Genomic DNA, 15984 nt, shown 5'->3' on the forward strand with positions numbered 1-15984 from the left:
GTGGCTTGTGAGTTTTCACAAGATGTGAAAAGTCTGAATAGGTCTGATTCTCTTTGCATTAAGGCGTTGTGAATGTGCCAGTTGATCCCGTCAATCGGAACATGCTGTTCAGGCCCTGCTGCTATTGTGTTGTCTACGTGCAGGAGCAGAAGCCTGTCTGTCTGTGTGTTTCTTGTTTGTTCAAAAACATTGAAGAAATGCAGTCAGAGCAGGTAAAGAGTCCATGTCTCAAAAGACAAACTTTGAACTTGCTCTGAAATGAGAAGAACAGAAAACCGCAGACACTCCATGCTTTATTCATACACAATGTTGCGCTTAACTTGCATGTTTTATTCAGTAAAAGTAAAAAAGCAGCCTCTGACTGAAACCTGATTCACATAAAAAGCAGGAAAAGAGTTTTACTTGGTGGACGAAAAAAGGAATGAAACCAAGAAGAAAAAGGAAGATTTGAACGTATGCTGAAAGTTTTACTAGTATGTGAGTATTATACCAATAAAAACTTAACAATATGCTTTCCTGCTCTGGCTTTCTTTTCACACAGCACACACACGCACGCACACACACACACGCACGCACGCACACACACCTACAGACACACGCACATGCACACACACATTTTAAGCTCAGGTCCGCTGTCTGGGCTCAGGGGAACACTTTCATTAGAAGCCGAACAAAACAAACATACATGAGGTTAATGGCTCTCCGATGAGTTTCTCCTGTCCACGATTCACACCTTCCTGTGTTAAACCATCGTCTCAGTGGAATCCTTCCAATCAGAGGTGTCGGCAAACTAATCTTGGGTTCCACAGTAAACACATGATGCCAGTGCCACACATCAACTCATGATGCAAACGGCGTGAAAAGAAACGTAATGCAATCTGTTATGTTTTTAATAAGTCAGAAGGTTCACAAAGTTTGTACTTTCTTTCTCTTCTTATCCAGCGGCAACGATCAGATTACTGAAAGAGAATATTTTCTCTTTTTTAAACTTGGTCAGAAACTCAAAGGTCTGGTTTGTCCTTGTGATAACATCTGGCACTGTGTAAACACCATAACGGTGAAGTATTAAATTCCCAGAGAGACATGTGATGTGGGCACACAATGGTCTCAAACGTTCAAAATTTTTTTGTGATGTAAAATAAAGGGACGTTGATAGATACATTTTTTATGGACCATAGCATATATCATGTACCATTCAAGCGAGAAACAGACATTTCTTAGGAGAAACGGTATCAGAATCCTAAAGCTACATCAACCAGTTACAGCAGTTCTGACTAACCTGAAGTAAAGCTCATGTCCATGCGGGGTTATCCAGACGTTCGCTAGTTTACAGCATTCACTGACATCAGAGCTATCTTTCCATTTAGCGATTTGGCTATCTTTAAAATGTTTAGCGCACTTAGCCTCCCCTAGGTAAACTTTACCTGTTAAATTCAGAAGCACTAATTTCATTTGGCTGTTTTGTAATCTTTCAGTTAAAAGCCCACCACTGGTTTTTCTGGTTTGATGCTTTTGAACAGGATGAGCGTCTCATTACTTGTGGAAAAAATAATAATAATAACCAAAGTCATAATTTCATGATAAGAATTTTTCATTGATTGAAATGTTTTGCATAAAAACTTTGATCAATGGGCTCAAGGGTAAAAGGTTGTGCCTTTTGAGAGGCACTTTAATTTGCTACACATGTCAAGCAGAGACGGGAAGAAACAATTAAGCCCAAAATTATTCAAACCCCTAACCGAGTTATTCTTAATGTTATTTACAGTCAATCAGGAAGTTTGTTTCTGGCAGGAAATGACACGGGGTTGTCGCCAAAGGTTATAAAACTATAAAAAAGTGTCCTTTTGGGTCAGAACTCGCCACTTAGCGACTTATATTTGTGATTTCTGTAGGCGTTCAACATGGTGTACCTCACAACAGCAGCTAAAAATACTTCAGAGCTCACATCCCTCCATCATGACTTTGCACCTCCTGTGTTTGACAGTCGGCTGCGGTCTGCATCAGTCCTGTACTTTTGTCTGGGACGGACTTCTTTGTGGCCTGATGCCTGTTGACTGACGTCTGTCACACCCTTAGCTGGATCCTCCACATACATTATCATTCCTCCATTGTTTGAACTGATGCCACACAGGAATGTAACTGGTTGTTCAGCCGACATCCTCAAAGGTTTTGCTTCTAAGCAGGACATAACTGAGTCTACACAAAACAGCCGTTCACCAACCTGTCATTTCTCAGAGGGCCAAATGCTGCTGTGTTCTTGGCAGCTACGTCTGCAGTCGACTTCACATGTTAACAAAACTAAAATCCATCATTGCAAATCGTGGCAAGTTGTTAAATTTTAAATTTGCCACCAACACCTTTTGATTCTTAGAAGGTAAATGCTGAAGCATGAAGAAATGAGAAACCGTTTCAGGCGTACAAATTGTTTCCTTGGTTTAAGTTGTAGATCAGTGATGGCAGAGCTCCACTTCATCTCGCATGTCAGCAAGGTGGAGGTGGGCCCGTGTCCTGCAACTTTTAGCTGGGTTCCTGGTTCAACACACCTCAGTCGCATGGCTGAATCACCTCCTCAATGTAGTCACGTTCTCCAGAGTGGTGATAATCACCTGATTAATTTGTCCCAGACCTGGATCTGAGGACCCCTGCTCTAAATCATCACCATCTCAGAGTCATTTGACTGCACTCTCCCTGAACACCATGGATTTTATTCAGGGCAAGGCTCCATCGTGTGGATCTGTGTACTGGAATGTGTGGGTAAACAGGAAAGGCCTTAAAAATGAAATGTAGCAAGATGGCCCATCCTCACCATAATAAAAACCTCTGATCCTTAGAAAATGAGAGATGTATGTTGAAGGAAAACAAACCATTTCTCAACTGAAAGACATCACAGACTAAGGGAATGGCAGGCCTGTGACTCTTATTGAAAAGATGGGAGGGCAGGGGACCCATCTGTATTCTTGGAGTTGTTTATTAATCTCTCTTTAATAGATGAAAATAAACAAGAGAGATAACATGTTTTATTTTATCCATTTGGATAATAATACTTACACAAGTTTATTTTTCTATGAAAGCCAAAATCTCCCTTTTACATAAAATATTCTGGTCTGAACTTTTTGGATTGACTGCGACTGCTGTAGTTCTTCGGTAATGAATCACACACACACACACGCACGCACGCACACGCACGCACGCACGCACACACGCACGCACGCACGCACACACAACAGTAGTGTGGTCTGTATGTAACCCAAGTAGGAAATGGACATATGCAGATGAGTTTGGAGGATTTGATTTCTAACTGCTTTGCATATTTCAGACATGTTGGCATAAAAAAGCTGAGATCTTTGCATGCGATGTTCACTAAAGCACATTCTACACAGTAATCTCTGCACATTATTTTTCAAATATTCATTTGTTTTTTTGCAGACATCGTCTTACTGTTTGTAACCCTTCATGATTTAATGTTGTTGTATTCTCCGTGATGTGGAGGAGTTACTGATGTTTTATTTGTATTCATTTCTTGTTTTGTTTCTTGCTTTTTATTCCTACTAAAACACCATCGCTCCATTTTAAACCGAATGATTTGTGAAAAACATTGACCTCACCCCTTTGGTTTTTGCACAATGTTGCCATCTTCTGTCCAACGTCGGTTTGGCAGAAAACGATTCCTGCTGTTCCCCTTCCCGTTTCCAAATGATTTTATTTACAGTGGAGTAAAAATCTCTCCAAGTAAACGTGGCCCAATCAGAAAACGTTCTTCCTCTCTAAACCGGGGCTTTTTTCATTCCACACATCTGACAATAATTGGGTCTTTGTGTGGCTTCGTGCCAAACCTTTTAAATATGGGGGGAAAGAAACAAGGGTGAAGAAGAAGAAGAAAAAACCTGAGGATTTTGTTTTTTGGAGTATCATCTGGGACTATTATGTTCATCAAAACGTGGGACTCAAATTAGGAAAACCTCAGTATACTGCTGGGATTTATGTATTTTTTTTATTGAGAAAGATAAAGGTAGATCACAACAAGGATTCAACTTAACAATAAAAACAGAAAACATTTACAAATAATATCTGTTTCAATAAAAGTGATTTAAAAATAAAATCAAGACAAAGCAATCCAATAAATCTTGATGCATGCAGTTTTTTCTCTGTCCACTAGAGGTAGACAAGCACAGCGAAAGATTTTGGAGATTTATTTTCACAATTCTTTTTTAATTTGTGTTCAATACTTACATCCATTAAATTTGTTCAGAGTTTAATAAAAAACTTTAAAATCATTTGAACTCTGTAAAATCTGAAGCCTGATATTTAAAGAAGCAGCTGAAGCTCCATCAAACTGTCTCAAAGGAAATTTAGAGACAAACATGAAGAAGTAAAAAAACAAAACAAAACAAAAAGACATAAAATAGCTTTAGTACCAGTGATATTAAAGATCGTACTGAATGTGGGTAAACTGAATCTGCAATTTCTTAACCCAGCAACAAAGAAGGAACATAATAATAAAAACGAGCTCATATTGAAGTTGTTCTGACTTGAACAGCTTCAAGTCAGATTTTCCATCCAAACATAAAACTCTCTGAAAGCTTCTCTAAACTGTATTTATCTGACATTTATTACCAAATAGTTTGTCGTCGGGGATGCACAGTGGCACAGTTGGTAGTCGGTAGCTGTTGCCTTGCAGCAAGAAAGTTCTGGGTTCGATTCCCGGCCCCGGTCTTTCTGCATGGAGTTTGCATGTTCTCCCTGTGCATGCGTGGGTTTTCTCCGGGTACTCCGGTTTCCTCCCACGGTCCAAAAACATGACTGTCAGGTTAATTGGTCTTTCCAAATTGCCCCTAGGTATGAGTGTGAGTGTGTGTGTGTATGGTTGTTTGTCCTGTGTGTCTCTGTGTTGCCCTGCGACAGACTGGTCCAGGGTGACCCCGCCTCTCGCCCGGAGCGTTAGCTGGAGATAGTCACCAGCAACCCTCCCGACCCCACTGAGGGACAAGGGTGTAAAGAAAATGGATAGATGGATAGTTTGTCGTCATGGTGATCGTGACGTGTAGCTTTTTCTGGTGTCAATGTGAACAATCTCTTCAGGCAGTCTTTGGCTCCTCCTGCTGGTTCTGTTCGGTATAACATCGTTATTAAAGCTGTACTGAGGGTTTATCAATGCCTGTTCGTGTGAGGTGTGTTCATGTCTATGGGTGTTTACCCTTCACTCAGCCTAAGACTGCATCATTTGGTAAATGTCTTCATGCTGCCCCTTGTGGGTTGGAGGCTTCATTACCACATAGGTGGAGTTCTCACAAGCTTTGTTTTTTTTCTGAAACAAAAACACAAACAAGATTTATTTAGGCAGTTTAATTCAGTCTGTGTTAAGGCTGAATCAGTCACATGTGAAATGAGTTCCTTTTCTCATTTCTCAAGGACGAATTCTGCTTATTGCATCATTTAAAGGAGGGAAAGAAAATATGATCATAAGCCATTACTCAAGAATCAAAAATATTAATACAATGAATAAAAATGGAGGATTAGCGTAGTTAGTTGCCAACAGAGTTAAGACCAAGCTTATCAATAATAGGGTTAAATATTAGCTTCCGTTTATTTCAACTCTAGAGAGAAACCAGAAGTTATGATAAAGTAAAACGTTTAATGAGCTAAATATTCAGAAGCATCAACCCTCATCATAGATATGTCTCTTTTTAAATAATTTATAATTTTTTATGTTTTTTTTTTTGTTTATTAATCTTTAGATTAGTTTAAGTCTAAATGAAGAGAGTAGTTTGGGTTGATTCCAGCTGTTGTTTAACCCACATATCCTCTGCTGGGTCAGAGTTCACATTTCTTAGCTGAGTTGATGTGTGGCCCTCAAACAACCAGCTGATGATTCAGCTTTTCTACATCCTTCAAGTTGATCTGAGCCTATTTTCACATCTGGTAGTGCAGAACTAAACATTCACCTGTTTGGTTAAATTAAAATTATTTCAAATCTAAATTGTAGCGGCGGTGAACTTGACTGTATAAAACATGGGCCATCTCTTTTAATAACACAAATCTTCTTTAGGTTCTTTTTCCTTAGAAACAGCTCAGTGGTAGCTTCTGAAATAGATTATTGAATTGCATGAATACATAAACCCAGTCAAGTTTTTCTTCCAGATGTTGGCAAGCAAAGCTCTCAGCCTAATGTATTTTCAGTCACTCAGACCTTTCAGTGTAACTGGGCCCAGTTAGAAACCTTGATGAACACCAGAGTCTGTCTAACCACAAACTTCCTTTGTCTTTATTTCTAGCACCAGGTGTGGTTTAGAGATTCATTCACCGATTCATTTCTTCCAGTCTTGCCCTATTTCTATTTCCTGTTTTTTTTTCAAACTCTATGCATTTTGTTTCAGAGAAATAATTTCATATTTAGACGTTTTTACAGTGAAATCACAAATCTGCTGAGAATTGAAAGCAAAGATAGCGGTGTTCCAACATGCGTCATGTTGGTACAGCGTGATGCTACAAGAAGCTCAAAGTGGAGCTCAAAGAGGCCATTTGCCTTTTCAAATGGCCTCTGCTTGGTTTTCAGCTACATTTTCTACTATTTGAATTTATTTGCATGGTGTGAAAGGTGAAAGGTGAAAAGTGCGAAATAAATCATTTCCTCCTCTCTGACAGTGGGAACTGTTACAACACGCAACCCAACCCTTCTGTTCTGAAGGGGCTCTGCGTTTGAAATTCCTCCCACAGCAGCGCTGAAAATGAAAACGCATCAGCACCACACCAAGCGCATCCAGAGAAAGACGCTGAATGTGGAGACATAACTGTAGTTTGAAAACAAAGTGGGGGAGCTATTTAATGCTACACTTTCCTCATAAGGTAAGAATTTGATTACCGTATATATTTTTTGGAAATAAATTATATTTATTAATAGATTTTTTTTCCCCCCAAATTATAAATATTATTGATAGGCTCCATGCTGGAAAGTTTGCTACAAATTCTTCCTTCATGAAAAGGTTTCTGTAAACTTTAAAATGAGTAAAATCAGTAAATGAGTTACCCAGATGGTGGCTGTCAGTCTGATGTAGAGGCAGGTGATTACACAGCTGTACAGGAACATCAGGGCCAGCAGGCCAATCAGAATCCATCCCAGCACAGATTTATCAAACGGAGAACAGTCCTTTTCACCTGATTACAAACAGGAGAAACGTGAAAGTAGACCTTAGAAATGAATTCATCTTGGAATATTATAGCTGTACAGACACTGATCTACTATGTGGTCCCATTACTAGTAACAACACATTATTTTAGTTAGTACATTTTAGTACAAGAACCAATCATTTCAAATTGTGCAACTCCGTTCTGTATTTGGTGAGAATGACTTCCTCCTCGCTGACTCCTATCAGAGCTCTGCTTCCTAATGCAGGCAGAGATTAGCTAATAAAAATGGTGATGCTGGGTGAGCTGTGGTGGTGCCGGGGTTAAGCATAATCCACATAAGGAGGCCGTAGACCTTGACGTGGCCGTCGCAGGTTTGATTCCCAGCCTGTTGACCTTTGCTGCATGTCTTCCCCTTCTCTCATTATCCACTTTCCTGTCAATTCACTATCAAATAAAGGCCCCTAGAGCCAATAAAACCTTAAAAAAAAAAAAATGGTGATGCTGGCTACGGTAGGTGGCAATTATCTGCAAATATATGCAAATAAGAAAATCGGTATCAAAATATACACATTTAAATAAAACCACATTCAGAGTAAAATCTATACAGCAGCTGCAGTTTTCTTCCCTTCTCTTTCAAGTGTTTCTGCTGAAGGTACAGATTCATTTAATAAATTAGAATGTAATAAGTCCAATTATGTCCGGATTTTTATTACCAAGTGAAACATATTATATAAGATTAATTACACATAGATGTACAAAGCCTTTATGTCTGTTAATAGTAAGGATTATGAGACTATTTCCAAAGGAACATTTTCTGTTTAAACTGCACCAATAAAAGCCTTTGTGTGTGATGTGTATATATTTTGCTTTGGGTTGCATACCAAACAGTCTGGTCTTTGTTCCTCTCCTGGTGTAATCCACACCGCCATACTCCACTGTTATCTCACACTGATAGGTAGCTCTTATTGCTTCGGGTCCAATGTTTCGTAAAGTGAAAACAAACTTGGTGGAGCTCAGAGTCAGGTTGACATCCTTACAGGAAGCTCCCTTCTGACACAGCATCTCTCCTTTCTCATTCCTAAAAGTCAAAGCATATATCAGATACTGAATGAACTTATCTGACTAAATCAGAGCAAAGTATGTCCTTGCACTTTAATTTGAATGCAAAAGTTTTTTATGTGACCCATGAAGTTGAGGAAATAGAACACACATTTTTAGGAGTGGAAATAGTCTTCACATATTTACACTCTGCTGTGTTCATTCAGTGATGGGTTGTTAGTGGTAGACTGTAAAGAGTTTGCTCGCACCACGATGCACGGTGGTGTCTTTGGTTTGTGTGGGTGACTCCTTTTCCTGTCTCGTCATGTTGTTTTCATCCCCAGTAAGAACTTTAGATCGCTGAGATAGTGAGGAGGTTTTGCAGTGATAGCGTGTGAATCTTGCAAACTTTGCTTTAAATGTTCAGAAAGCTCCATTTTCAGGTTATTGTTGCTGTGGCACTAAACAGTCAGCGAACTTCATGTCAGTGTTGTCACATAGACTGAGGTGAAATCTACCTAACTAGCAGACAGGTCGATAAAAAGACAAATAAACGAGCTTGAAGTAATTGTCTGTGTCCGCAATGATAACCAACAAAGAAAAGCAAGCGGTCATCATCACTTTAAATCATAATACACTGGAATATATGGAAAATATCAGTGAGAAGTGAGAATTGTTATGAAGGTTTCAGAATATCCAAAGTTCCCCATCAACAGCCAGGAACCTCTCCTTCTCCTCAGGGATTCTCTACAGAGCCGAGCTGAAACCGGTTCAGTGGCTGGTGACGTTTTTCTCTGAGTCCACAATAAGGTACAAAGTTTGTGACAACCAGGCAGCTGTAAAAAGCTCATTAAGTCTGTCCCCAGAAAACATCAAGAATGGACTGAAACTCAACAGGAGGTACAAGGTGTCAGTTTTTGTCTGTTTTACCCTGTTGATTGATTTTACAATCGTGATCAAAATAATTTGACTTTTTTTAATATTGGAAAAGCCCAAGAAAAACAAATATACGTTAAACGTTTTCTCTTTTTTTATAATGTAAACAGCAATGTGAACAAAAAAGAAAAGTAACACAGACTCCCTCCCTCTCAGAGCATAGAGCACTTTCATGATCACAAGTATTGTGGACTGCACTGTAAAAAGAAATTAGTTGAACCAACTTAATTGAATTGCTCCAATTGGTAACAAGTAATTGAATTGAATTTATTAAGTTTTTTTTTTTTTTACTGAATTCATTAAGTGTTTAAAATGACAAATTTAAGTCAGTCTTTCTCAAATCATTTAGTTTACTTCAAATAAAGAAGGAAACTAACAAACAATCTCTTTGTATCAGTGGTTTTAGGCTCAGGAAGCTTTTATTTGAGGGTAGTCAGACAGGAAAGTGGGTGATGGCAGCAAAGGTCATCAGGCTGGAATCAAACTTACGACAGCCACATGGAAGACAAAGGTTTCCTTATGTGAGTTGTGCTTAACCACTGTGCCAGCAGAGCACCTGATGGGTACAGGATCTGTCCCTGGTGAAGCTTACGTCACGACATCAGACAGGCTACGAACACTGCATTGAACTGTTGAGAGTGCACTCTAATAAGTGTACTCTAAAAATACACATTTGAGAGAATATTCTCAAAAGTGTATTTGAAACAATTAAGTTCAATGCCGCATTCGTAACCTGTCTGATGTCACGATGCAAGCTTCACCAGGGACAGATCCTGTATCAACTAGGATGCTGTCGGGTGGAGGCGCAGGGGTACAAGGAGTCCTTGGTCCCCAACGTTGCAGTCGCAGGTTCCCTTCCAGCCTGATGATCTTATGTGTGTGTATTTTCTGTCTTATTTATTAAGTTAAAGCAACGTAATAAAGTTGGATAAACTATTTCCTCTTTTTCAATCTATAGGATCTTTGAAAAACTTAAGTAACATGTTAAAACATGCATTTAAAATTATTTAAATTCAAGTTATATTTTAAGTACAATGTGAGTGGATAATTTAGCTTTGGATATTTTAGTCTTTCAATTTGGAACAACTTAAAAGTTTGTGTTGACAATTTTGTAATGTTAAACACACTTAAAGAGTTCAATTAGTCTGACCAACTAAATTGAGTTGGTCAGACATAAGATACAAAACTGGCATTGAACTCAGTAGTTTCAGGTAAAGTCAAAGTAAAAAGATTATTTAAGTTAATTGAGATCATTTAGGTTTATTATATTTGTAACTTTTAAGTTAATTGAACACAAAAAAAAGTTATCATTAACCAAATTGAGTGAAGGGAGATTAATGCAAATAAATATATAAGATGAACTACAACCAAAAACATTTTTAGAGTATAATGTTAAGTTCACAACTCTCTCTGGCAAGTGGATTCATTTTTCAACACAACTAAACATAAATATTAACCAACACATATAAGGACTGACTTTTTCCCTGAGTGACAAATAAACAGCACTGATTTTTAGATCTAAAATAAATAAAAAATTATCTGACTCAATGCGTGATTCCAGCAGCCATTAGGAGGACACTCACTGTGAAATTCTGAACAGTCGAACATCCAGAAGTTTAGATCCACATGAGTCCAGTTCACCTCTGATTGAAGCCGTTTGGTCTGGGTTCACAAGCTGAACCTCCGGCTGGATCACCTTAAAATCTGAGGGTTGAAAAGGATCGGTAAGGAAACACAGAGTCAGGTACGACCCGCTGGTTCACTTTGATAGAATGAAACTGATTTACACCAAAACAGTATGAAGACTGACTCCTTGCAACAAAGAAGAAGTTTCATACTGCATTGCTCTGTTTGCTGAGATGACACTTCAGGGCAGAAATCCAAATAACTACTTTCATTTATTTCAAAGAATGTTAATGATTGTGTCACAATCACATATCCCAACAATTAAATGTTTTTCCTTCACCAAAGATAGTGGATAATAAATTATTTTTCCATGAGCGATTGCTAAAGTATTATGTTGGGATTGTTAAGTAATAAAATATTTTCAAAGGAACACGTTCCGTATATATTTTGCTTTGGGTTGCATACCAAATAGTCTGGTCTTTGTTCCTCTCCTGGTGTAATCCACACCGCCATACTCCACTGTTATCTCACACTGATAGGTAGCTCTTATTGCTTCGCATCCAATGTTTCGTAAAGTGAAAACAGGCTTGGTGGAACTCAGAATCAGGTTGACATCCGTACAGGGAGCTCCCTTCTGACACAGCAATGTCTCTTCTTTCTCATTCCTAAAAGTCAAAGCATAAATCAGATACTGAATGAACTTATCTGACAAATTCAGAGGAAAGTATTTATTTGGACCTTAATTTGAATGCAAAAGTTTTCATGCAACCCATGAAGAAAAAATTAGGAAATACAACACACATTTTAAGTCTTCACATATTTAAGAGGAACTAATAAATAAATTCCCACAAAAAATAAAAATTAAAGATCAGCTGTAACAGATAATGCATCTGTTTTAGAATTGCTATTTTGATTAGAGACGAAGAGAAAGCATGAAAGATGCACACATGTGAGAGGAGGAATGAAAGTCAGTAGAAACAGAATGTGTGTTAATGAAACAACCACCAGGAAGCAGAAAACTAATGAGGGGACAAAGATCAGGCAGGGAGCGTCGACAGAGACTCATGTCATCCTCTCATGAGGATGTAGACACAAGTAATAACATTGGGATGGTTTAGACTAGTCTTGACATGACAAAATGATTTCATTGACGTCTCTTTTTATCATGATGATAATAAGATGATGACAAAAATAACATGACTCTTTGATGACTAAAACATGAGGAGACGCCTGTGAGTTTTTGGTGACAAAACAAAGCTAGACAAAAACGTTGGTGGATGGCCTCAGACATCCAAAATTGAAGGAACATGCTCAGGCCTGAAGGCTCACCATCCTGATGTTTTTTCAAAGAGAAGTTACAATAACTGCTATTATATAATGTATTTACAACCTCCCTTCTGGACATTTGGCTTGTGATAAATAGTGAACTTAAAGTTTTCCACATATCTCCTGCCACACGGGGGCTCTAAATTCTGACTAAAGTTTGCTTGGTTGTGCTTTATCCTCACTTCATTAGCTTATTTGTGTTAGTCTTACGTGTAGATTAGAATGCGTGAGCCGTCTAGTAAAATACAGAATTGGCAGTAAAAAAATAACTGAAACACAGGAAACATTAAGGCCACCACAACTTTCTTGGCGAGACCTAAAAATCCCCCCAATTAAATTTGACAAGTTCAACGGTTCAATTCAATTGATGTGTTAAAGTTATTTAACACAGTCATTTTGATATTAACATTAATATTAAGCTCCGTTTTAAGAGCAGACAGTAAGACACACCACATTGTTTCAACATCTGCGAACTTTTGAAAACGTTCCCCCGGTACCTCAGAAGCGGAAACTCTTGCAAAAAAGACTAAAACTAAAATGGCTGCCAAAAACAACAACAGTTTAGAAATGTGAATAGAAGGGATGGGGGGTTGGGGTTTAGATGTGCAGAATGTGTGACGGGAGTGGAGAGACACGGAGACTCGTCCACTGGATAGAAGAATTAAAGTAAGAAGCAGTTTATTAAAACAATATTTAAACTCTGCTGTCTGCAGCATTCTCGTTCCTACATGGAATCAGTGTTACAGTTTACCGAATGGAGCTTCATTTGGTCAATTAATACAATTAAAACTCTGGTTTAGTTGTGACACATTAGTTGTGACATTATGTCAGCCTTTAGCTGAATGGGGACCAGACGGGACACTCTCTTCAGAAACACCAGCAGCATGCTGACAACATGAAGCTAAAACCATCTTTGACAAATTTGCAGTAACATTTTTGCCAATACTTCACAACTGCAGTTGATAACCGTATAAAACAGTGGTCTCCAAACTACGGCCCGCGGGCCTGATCCAGCCCGCCTCCACATTTGGTCCGGCCCCGGAACAATACCAGAGAGCATTTAGATTTTTTTTTCATACACCGTATTTTTCAGACTATAAGCCATTTATATGTGGATTTTTCTTCAACCACCAGGGGGCTCTTTAGCAGGAAGTAAATCATTGGAAGTCAAAATTGGAAATAAAAGAAGAAAGCACCCATTAAAACGGAATTAGGTTTTAATAGGGAATTGAAATTTGAGATTGTTGTTGGTCAGTTAAATAGCATTGAGGGGAAAAAGAAGATTTTTTTTTTTTTTTTTTAATAATACTGGGATCATTATGAGAATTTGAGGTATAGATATTAGGATCCAGTAGATGACAGTAGTGCAATAATAATGGATGCAAGCTGCTGTTGAAATCTAAGGAAGAAACAGCAGCAGAAGAAGAAGAAGGAGCCCATTTTCATTTAGCACATGCTAGTAGCAACACAAAGGATCAGCACTTTTACTGTTACAGTTACCGATCGGAAACTACCGTAATCAGTTCAGTTAAATCTAAACTTGGCAACTTTTCTTTTCAACGTAATAAATGTGATATTCAATTGACCTGTTAAGACTAAAATTTTGGGTGTCCGCCCCCCTCTGCTGCAATGCTGTGGAAAACCTGGAGCGGCAGAGATATCTGCGGCTTATATGTGTATGTTTACTGTTTAAAAAACAACAAAACTTTGGGTTTGTGGTTTATAGTCCGGTGTGGCTCATAGTTAGGAAAATACGGACTATAATCCTTCCTGGATTTTTTTCTGTGAAGAACCCAGAGAGGGTTATTTGGTTATTTATTTCATTAATAGTGTTATTTATTTCCTGACTTTTGTTCTGTGAAGAACCCAGGGAATGTTATTTGATTGTGCTTTCTGGAAAACAATGCATTTTTACATTTAGGCGCTCCTGCAATCGTCACACCTTTTCTGTTACAAACTGACTCCGGCCCCCACCAGAGAACGGAAAAGTTATGTGGCCCTCACAGGAAAAAGTTTGGGGACCACTGATATAAAACGTAAACAGGGCTGCATTCCTTGGGAAAAAATAACTTTTTGTTTTTACATTTTGTGAAGTTTGTTCATCACAAATTCACAGGAATATAATCACAATCATTCATTTTGCGCCTGGCTTTACTATTTTGCAATGCAGTTTCGCTCAATATGTACATTTTAGATGTACAGTTGAATCTCATTAAAGTCTGTTTATGTCCATCTAAGTTTATGGCAGTTTTCCCATGAGTGTGTGTGTGGGTTGCCATCTGAGTAACAGACTCTACACTTTTACAATCGTTCAACAAGGAAACTAATCCAACTCTGTCTTTAAGACTGTCCTGAGTAAAATAGATTAAAAAGTGAGGAACAGCTGGAAAAACTTGTGAAAAAGAACATAAAAAAACAATAACTAGTGGAGATATACTAGCAGGTAATCTAGATTAAATTACTCATGAGATAGTTGGTAAAAAAAATGATGATATGCAGCTGTGGTTTGAACCCACAGTGGAACAGGGGGCACAAACAGGCTGCTTCACAAAACAAAGTTCCTCATCATAAAAGTTAACTTCACCGCTCTGTCTGGGGAGTGGATTCATTTTTCAACACAACTAAACATTAATATAAACTAACATATTTAAGGGCTGACTTCTTCCCTCTGTGACAAACAAACAGCAGCCATTTTCAGCCCCGTCAGGTCTAATAAAAAATAAAAAATAATCTGACTCAATGCGTGGTTCCAGCAGCCATCACCACAACACTCACTGTGAAATTCTGTACAGTCGAACATCCAGAAATTTAGATCCATATGAGTCGTGTTCACAGCTGATTGAAGCCGTTTGGTCTGGGTTCACAAGCTGACCCTCCGGCTGGATCACCTTAAAATCTGAGGGTTGAAAAAGAAACAGGTTTTTCCTGGGAACTACAGTCAGTTAACATCTACAAATATATTAGAAAATTTTTTTTAATGCAGCAGTAAATATCTGAAATTCAAAGGCGTCATGCATTTTGTTTTTTCTAAAGAAACAAGAAGTTTTAAAAAAATAAAACAGTTTTCTGAAGTCTCAGTAGAATGTCAGGTCACATTGACATTTCAGCAATTTCAATTCAATTCAGTATATTTACATAGGGCCAATTCACAACGAACGTTGTCTTGAGGCACTTTATCAAAAAGCAGCTTATTACTGAAATTCATCTAAAAGGTTTTCTGTCTAAGGCAGGTGTTTAAAAGATGTGAACAAACCTGAACTATTAGGTAAATTTCTTCTTACCATAACTGAAGACGAATACTGGGCTCAGAAAAAATAAATTGAAGATAAAAATGTTCAAGTTCAGGCGTGACATCTTAGCAGTGCTGTCTTCTTCCTCTGCAGCAAAGAATAAATATATTAAACCTACAGACACTCTGCTGTGATCATTCAGTGATGGGTTGTTAGCGGTAGACTGTAAAGCGTTTGCTCGCACCACGATGCACGGTGGTGTCTTTGGTTTGTGTGGGTGACTCCTTTTCCTGTCTCGTCATGTTGTTTTCATCCCCAGTAAGAACTTTAGATCGCTGAGATAGTGAGGAGGTTTTGCAGTGATAGCGTGTGAATCTTGCAAACTTTGCTTTAAATGTTCAGAAAGCTCCATTTTCAGGTTATTGTTGCTGTGGCACTAAACAGTCAGCGAACTTCATGTCAGTGTTGTCACATAGACTGAGGTGAAATCTACCTAACTAGCAGACAGGTCGATAAAAAAGACAAATAAACGAGCTTGAAGGAATTGTCTGTGTCAGCAAAGATTACCTATCCAAAGATCCCCATCAACAGCCAGGAACCTCTCCTTTTCCTCAGGGATTCTCTACAGAGACGAGCTGAAACCGGTTCAGTGGCTAGTGAAGTTTTTCTCTGAGTCCACAATAAGGTACAAAGTTTGTGACAA

At 38.4% G+C, this 15984-nt stretch overlaps 1 protein-coding gene across 1 annotated transcript; it reads right to left on the reverse strand.

Annotated features, from left to right (window-relative positions):
- Positions 1–3977: 3977 nt before the first annotated feature.
- Positions 3978–15976, reverse strand: LOC103482222 (uncharacterized). The gene is made up of 8 exons (XM_081598632.1): positions 15333–15976; positions 14827–14947; positions 11191–11390; positions 10683–10803; positions 8007–8203; positions 7025–7152; positions 5195–5305; positions 3978–5105 (listed from the first exon to the last, which is right to left on the reverse strand). The coding sequence occupies exons 1-7, from the start codon at positions 15403–15405 to the stop codon at positions 5207–5209; spliced, it is 939 nt and encodes a 312-aa protein (XP_081454758.1). The 5' UTR covers positions 15406–15976; the 3' UTR covers positions 3978–5105; positions 5195–5206.
- Between the last annotated feature and the right edge of the window lie 8 nt (positions 15977–15984).

Source organism: Poecilia reticulata, chromosome 2, assembly GCF_904066995.2.
Source record: "Poecilia reticulata chromosome 2, P_reticulata-male-v2, whole genome shotgun sequence".
Lineage (NCBI taxonomy): Eukaryota > Metazoa > Chordata > Actinopteri > Cyprinodontiformes > Poeciliidae > Poecilia > Poecilia reticulata.

Bases quoted from the DNA above. Each gene is read 5' to 3' on its own strand.
- LOC103482222 (XM_081598632.1), bottom strand. From the start codon at position 15,405: ATGTCACGCCTGAACTTGAACATTTTTATCTTCAATTTATTTTTTCTG. The intron at 14,948-15,332 runs GTAAGAAGAAAT...TTCAACCCTCAG, and splicing joins AGTATTCGTCTTCAGTTATG to ATTTTAAGGTGATCCAGCCG. The intron at 8,204-10,682 runs GTGAGTGTCCTC...TTTGACTTTTAG, and splicing joins CGACTGTTCAGAATTTCACA to GAATGAGAAAGGAGAGATGC.